The sequence below is a fragment of the Littorina saxatilis genome, linkage group LG12 (genome assembly GCF_037325665.1).
Source record: "Littorina saxatilis isolate snail1 linkage group LG12, US_GU_Lsax_2.0, whole genome shotgun sequence".
Taxonomy (NCBI): Eukaryota; Metazoa; Mollusca; class Gastropoda; order Littorinimorpha; family Littorinidae; genus Littorina; species Littorina saxatilis.
This window is the reverse complement of record NC_090256.1, coordinates 23,138,633-23,144,632: the sequence shown is the minus strand read 5'-3', so window position 1 is coordinate 23,144,632 and position 6,000 is coordinate 23,138,633. Positions and strand designations below refer to the sequence as shown.

The following is a 6,000-nucleotide window of genomic DNA, read 5'->3' as shown; positions in this document are numbered from 1 at the left end:
AGCACCGGCAGCAGACGGAAAACTGAAGCAGACGATAACTGAATCAGAGAGCACTTCTGTCATATTTACCTTCTTTAGGCACCAATTTTCCATTCGAACGGTCACACCACAGACTGAATTCGCCGTCCTGAACAATATAATGAGATTCTGTCATAAAAAGTTCCATCCTGACAATAGAAATGCCGTTTCAAATCATTCTGTGTTTCGCACTTGCTTCCAAATGAAAACCGGAAGTACGGGCTTTTTAAAATGTACTTCTTCGCAAAAGAGCAACAAGCTTCATTCGGAGCTGCGACGCTCTGAGAAGAGGAGAGAGCACGGAGTACCTGTCCGATCTAAATTATATCACAGTGAATCTTGGACCATCGCTTCAAAGCACTGGGTGGACTGTTAGCAGTACTTATCCTTCAACATGTACAATCAAGATGAAGGTACATCATCTTCAATAAAACTGAGAAATTAGTTTAAAAAACGAATACGCATCTCCCTTGCAAAATGGCGGTACTTCCTGCAAAACACAAACAAAAACTAGGTGTTCGTGAAGAGTAAATTTTGTTAGTCACATTACTTCTGACTACTACGTAAAAAATGTACTCGATAATACAGAAAGAAATGTGGAAATGTGTTGCCAGTGTGACACTGATATAGATTGTTGTCATCGATGTAGTTCAAAATAGATCGATGTCAGTCATTCGATTTCGACTCATTGTATTGCAGATTATAATTACATATTCTTACTCCGAATCACATGATTTGCATTGACCCACTTCGATGCTTAGGTTATGATAAAAGCTACCCCGTCTAGGTATAAGGGGAGCAACCCCAACTAAAAAAGTGACTGCACCAGCATGACTGACACCCTGGGTTACGTCCCATGTAGCCTACTACGTCATCAATGGTGCTGGTCACGTGATACCCCTTCAATCGACTACTATCACTCAAGGGTGACGGTTGTGTACGCTTTTGCTCTGGCTGGTTTTGTGTCTACGGCACCCTCCGGCCTCGGCCCCCGTCTACTTCTTGCTGGCTTGCAGCTGGTGAGATCGTTCATATTTTCTTGTATATTTTATTGCTTCTGCTGTGAATTTCGCATGTCTGTTGGACTCTGAAGTTCTCAGCAGTTGTTTGGCTTCCTCATGGTCGCCATTTGCATTAGCACGTTGTCTGGCTTCTGTTGTTTTAGCCGTGTTCGGCTATTAACGCTGTTGTAGCTTGCTTTGTAGCTGCCGTCGGTAGCTGTTACGTATGTGCTTATCTATTTGCGTGCTTGCTTCTGAAATGTTTGTGTCTGTACGGACTTTATTATTTTCAGACTTGTGGCTTCCTCTTTGGTCGCCATTTTTAGCTAGCATGTTGTTGTTATGTTGATTTTTCGTCCGTTCTCGGACGCTTAACTCTTCGTATAGCTAGTTGTTTAGCTGCCTTTGGTAGCTCCTAAACTGGTTTTACCTGCCCTCTTTGCTGGCTTCTGAAAGGTTGGCGTCCGTTCGGACTTTGCTAGTTTCAGTTGTTTGTTTATTTTTCTCTCGGTGCTTACTTGACCGTTAATGAGAATTAGAGGGAGCTAAGGCCGAGGGTAGGGCTTGGGCCCTGCTAAGCTCTATCCCTCAGCAGCCTCTTCTTTTGATGAACTCCTTTGTTGTTCATGTTGGCACAATTTTAGGCAATTTTTTACGTTGTTCTGTGCCGTTTTTTCGGTTACGGACGATTGGCCGTCTGGCTCTCAGCCGTCCGTTTTGGCCTCTAAGGCTGTCGTTTTACGTCTGTTTCGGCTCCAGAGTCTAGGGCTCTGGGGTCTGCACTTATCTTTTGCTTATTTCCAGAAATAGATTCCCTCGTTCGCGAGGTTTGCCGCGGCGGACTTCGTCGCCAGCTCTGCCCCCCGCCTGGGGGTTAGGCGACTTTCTCTCCTTCAGACTCTGGGTCTTCTCCGGACCAGGCTGCTGTCCACCGTGATGTTTCTGGACGGTCCCTTGGGGATCTTCTTCTCCTCTTCCTGGCCGGCATTTGTTGCCTTCCGCTTGCGGTAGCGCAACAGTGCATGTCCCTCCGGGGATCCGGCCACAACAAGGTTGGTGTCTGCAGCAGCCGTTTACGGCAGCTGCACTTCCGGTTTCCGGAATCGGATGTTCTCCTGCTAGTGAGCAGACGGTGTTCACGTCAGGTCTGAACCTCTCCGTACTCCAGCAGTCGGTTCTGACAGCTGGGCTTCCTGCTGTTGCAGGAAGTAGGGGTTCACCGTCTAGTGAGCAGATGGTGTTCACGTCCGGTACGAACCCCGCCTTACGTCAGCAGTCGTCCGCGACAGCTGCTTCCGGCTCAGGCCGGAAGTAAAAGGCTCACTGGCTAGTGTTCGGACTACGTTCACGTCCGGTTTGAGCCTTGCCTTACGTCAGCAGTCGTCCGCGGCAGCTGCGCTTCCGGTTCCGGCCGGAAGTGTAGGTTCACCGGTAGTGCACAGGCTGCTGTCACGTCCGGTTTGGGCCTTACCCTACGTCAGCAGTCGTCAGCGTCAGCTGGGCTTCCGGTTCCGGCCGGAAGTGTAGGTTCACTGGTTAGTGCTCAGGCTGCTGTCACTTCTGGTTCGAGCCTTTACCTACTTCAGCAGTCGTCCGCGACAGCGCCGCTTCCGGGTACGGCCGGAAGCGTAGGTTCACTGGTTAGTGTACAGACTGCTGTCACGTCCGGTTTCGAGCCTTGCCCTACGGCAGCAGTCGTACGCGACGGCTGTGCTTCCAGTTCCGGCTGGAAGTATCGGTTCACTGGTTAGTGCACAGGCTACTGGCACGTCCAGTTTGAACCTTGCCTTACGGCGGCGGTCGTACGCGACCTCTGCGCTTCTGGCTGCGGACGGAAGGTGAGCTCACCGGTTAGTGCACAGGCTGCTGTCACTTCTGGTTCGAGCTTGCCCTACTTCAGCTGTCGTCCGCGACAGCTTTGCTTCTGGTTCCGGCTGGAAGCGTAGGTTCACTGGTTAGTGCACAGACTACGGTCACGTTCGGTTTGAACCTTGCCTTATGTCGGCGATCGTGCGCGACCTCTGCGCTTCTGGCTCCGGCCGGAGGTGGGGGCTCACTGGATAGTGGACCTGCTATGGTCCCATCTGGTTTGAGTCTGGTTTTTTCGTCAGCAGTGCCCTTTGGGCTTGCAGGCTCCCTGCCTCAGGCGGATTAGCAGCTACCACACACTTCGGTAGTGGGTTCTGCCGTTCTCCTCACTTCCTGTGCCTTTGGTCTTCGACGCCTCTCATCCTCCTCTTAGTCAGGGGTGAAGTTTGGCCGTTGACCTGCAGGAAAGGGGCTTCAGGCTCCGGCCTTCCCAGCTTCGGGACATTAGCGGCTCAGAGGAAGTTGCCTTTGCCCAGGATGTCCCGGAGTTTGCTGTCGTCTTTTGCCCCTCTGCGTGCACCTTTGCCGGTCACGCCGGAACTTCTTCTTTGGGGAACGTTTCGAGTCCCCTGCTCTCTGAGCAGACTCTCTTCCCCTCTGAGGAAGTGGGCAGACAGCTTTTGGAACTTGCTTCCATTTCGGAGACACTCCTTTACGGAGTCCTTGGCGCCCTTTACACTCAGTAAAGAGCAGGACGCAGGGGATGCTTTCTCCACCTTTGCTAGGGCGATTTTAGAGCGGAGAAGGCCCTCCTCTCTGCACAATGCCCATACGGTCATGTACAGACGGGACTTGTTCCTCGCCCATTCCTAGTTTGTGGGGAATCAATGAGAGACAACCTTAGTTCTTCACCCTTGGTGGATGGGTCTCTCTTCGGCCTCCTGGCCTTTAAGGCCTCCTGGCCTTCAAGTCCTCCTGGCCTCCTGGTCTCTGAAGCCTCCTGGCCTCTAAGGCCTCCTGGCCCCCAAGGCCTCCTGGTCTCCAAGGCCTCCTGGCCTCCAAGGCCTCCTGGCCTCCCAGGCCTCTAAGGCCTCCTGGCCTCCAAGGTCTCCTGGCCTCCCAGGCCTCTAAGGCCTCCTGGCCTCCAAGGTCTCCTGGCCTCCAAGGCCTCCTGGTCTCCAAGGCCTCCTGGTCTCCCAGGCCTCCTGGCCTCCCAGGCCTCTAAGGCCTCCAAGGTCTCCTGGCCTCCAAGGTCTCCTGGCCTCCAAGGCCTCCTGGCCTCCAAGGCCTCCTGGCCTCTAAGGCCTCCTGGCCTCTAAGGTCTCCTGGCTTCCAAGGCCTCCTGGCCTCTAAGGCCTCCTGGTCTCCAAGGCCTCCTGGCCTCCATGGCCTCTAAGGTCTTCTGGCCTCTAAGGTCTCCTGGCATCCAAGGCCTCCCTGGCCTCCTGGCCTCCAAGGAGATAAAGATTTGTAGGGACCTTCAGGTCTCTTCTTTTGTCCTTAAAACTTTGAAGCAGCAAAACGGGCTCTACCTAAGCAGACTCAGCTTTTTCAGGCTAAGTCCTCAGCTCAGGTTTATCCGGAGAGGTTCTTCCTTTCACAGACGTCTTAGTCTGTGCTTTTTGGGAACAACAGCCGGCTTTAGGGCATCCGGGTTTTTTAGCCTCGGCTGGTGCAACGGCCATTTCATCCGTTGGTGGTGGTGGTTGTTGTTTGCTCTTTTGGGCTCGGTCCTTGTGGGTCTTTCGCCGTTTTAGACTCTGTCTTTCTCTAGCGATCGGACTGGTTCTGGTGTTTCGTCCAAACTTAAGGTTTACTTGAGTTGGCCTCGGAAGTTACATTCAGATTTTACTGAGTTTGCATTGGTTTTAGCAATGCATGGTGAGGGGTCATTCTTGTGGCCTATCACTTTTCTCAGCTTTATTGGCTAACCCTCCCCTTTCGGTGGAGGTCTAGTTAATTTCCTGGTTTCTTGGTGCGGGCTTTCAGCCCAGCATCTTTGATGGCAGGTCTACGGGCGTTCCGGCTCTCAGCCTTAGCCCGTGTATTAGTCTCCTGCCTGGCATGGGCGACTACGGTCTCCGTGTCTCTAGAATTTGTGTCTTCCTCTTCTCCCTCATCCTGCCATGAGGCGAGTCGGGTCGACTTCCGGTGGGGTGGGTTGCCTGTTAAGGTCACCCTTCTACCACTTGCATCTATTTCGGACTCTTGCCTGTTGTGTTCCGTGTCTGATTCTCGGTTCTGAGGTATCAGACGTGTTTGGTTTTTCAGCCAGACTCAGGAATTTTCTGGGCTCGGTCGGCCGCGATTTTTGCTTCGGGCCCTTCTTCTTGAGGACTCTCGTTCAGGGAGTCTTAAGGCTGGTTAGCTTCGCAGTTTTCTGTTTTCCTTTCCAGTCTCGTTTCTGTTTTGGGTTTTTGATTTTCTTTCATTTACCTACAAGCAGACTGCTTTGTGATCACTCTGACCTTAGTCTTTTCGGTTAGAGTCACCGGTCACATCAGGCTTTGGTCACCGCGTTCTCCGCTCTGCTGGCGGCTTACACTTTTCGTAGGCCGCTTCTTCCTCTGTTTACCTCCCTCTGTGCTTCTGCATGGACTGGTAGTGGACTTCTGGTGACCGTCTCTTCTGAGTTGTTTCTTGGAGTTTGACTCTGGTTTTTTGTACTCAGACGTCTCTCTCTCTTTCTAGGAAACAGGTCACTCCTCTCTGGAGCTGACCGTTATCTCTCCGGCCTTTCGGGCCTCTCTCCATGCCAAGGCTTTTTCTTTGGCATGATTGTCTTACGGTCCTGGGGAAGGTTGGTGCTTTTCATTTATGATCGGTCAACCTTACGCTTAGTCGTTTCCAGGGTTTTTGGCATTTCCTTCCAATAGTAAGGGGGGGGGGGGGGGGGGGCAGCTTGTCTGTCCCTCTACTCGGCTCGGGTTATTCAAGACTTGAGCCCCTTTCTGGGCTGTTTTTTATGGTTCAGGAGATGGGAAGAAGTGCTGAGCACAGCTTACGGGCTCTCTGATGCTGTCTTTCGCATTTTTTGCCTGAGCGGCATTGCGACTGTCTTTTAGGTTGGTTCTCGGTCCTCGTTCTGTCTTTTGGCAGTGGGCCAGTTCCTGGCAAGGGTTTTAGAGTGAGCTAGATGTTTTCTTTCTCACCGGCTCTTTCCCTGATGTTC

General features: G+C 52.2%; 2 protein-coding genes across 2 annotated transcripts in view; one reads left to right on the top strand and one right to left on the bottom strand.

Moving 5' to 3' along the window:
* The window catches only part of LOC138981562 (phosphatidylinositide phosphatase SAC2-like), a 245,162-nt gene extending 244,937 nt beyond the window's left edge, over window positions 1-225 (bottom strand). Inside the window, exon 1 of the mRNA XM_070354520.1 lies at window positions 70-225. Coding sequence (XP_070210621.1) covers window positions 70-166 — 97 coding nt within the window. The 5' untranslated portion in view covers window positions 167-225. The remainder of the gene's footprint in view (window positions 1-69) is intronic.
* Window positions 226-278: 53 nt separating this feature from the next.
* Window positions 279-6,000, top strand: part of LOC138981561 (DNA-directed RNA polymerase II subunit RPB2) — a 39,640-nt gene continuing 33,918 nt past the window's right edge. The window contains exon 1 of the mRNA XM_070354519.1: window positions 279-431. Within this exon, the coding sequence (XP_070210620.1) occupies window positions 413-431 (19 nt within the window). The 5' untranslated portion in view covers window positions 279-412. The remainder of the gene's footprint in view (window positions 432-6,000) is intronic.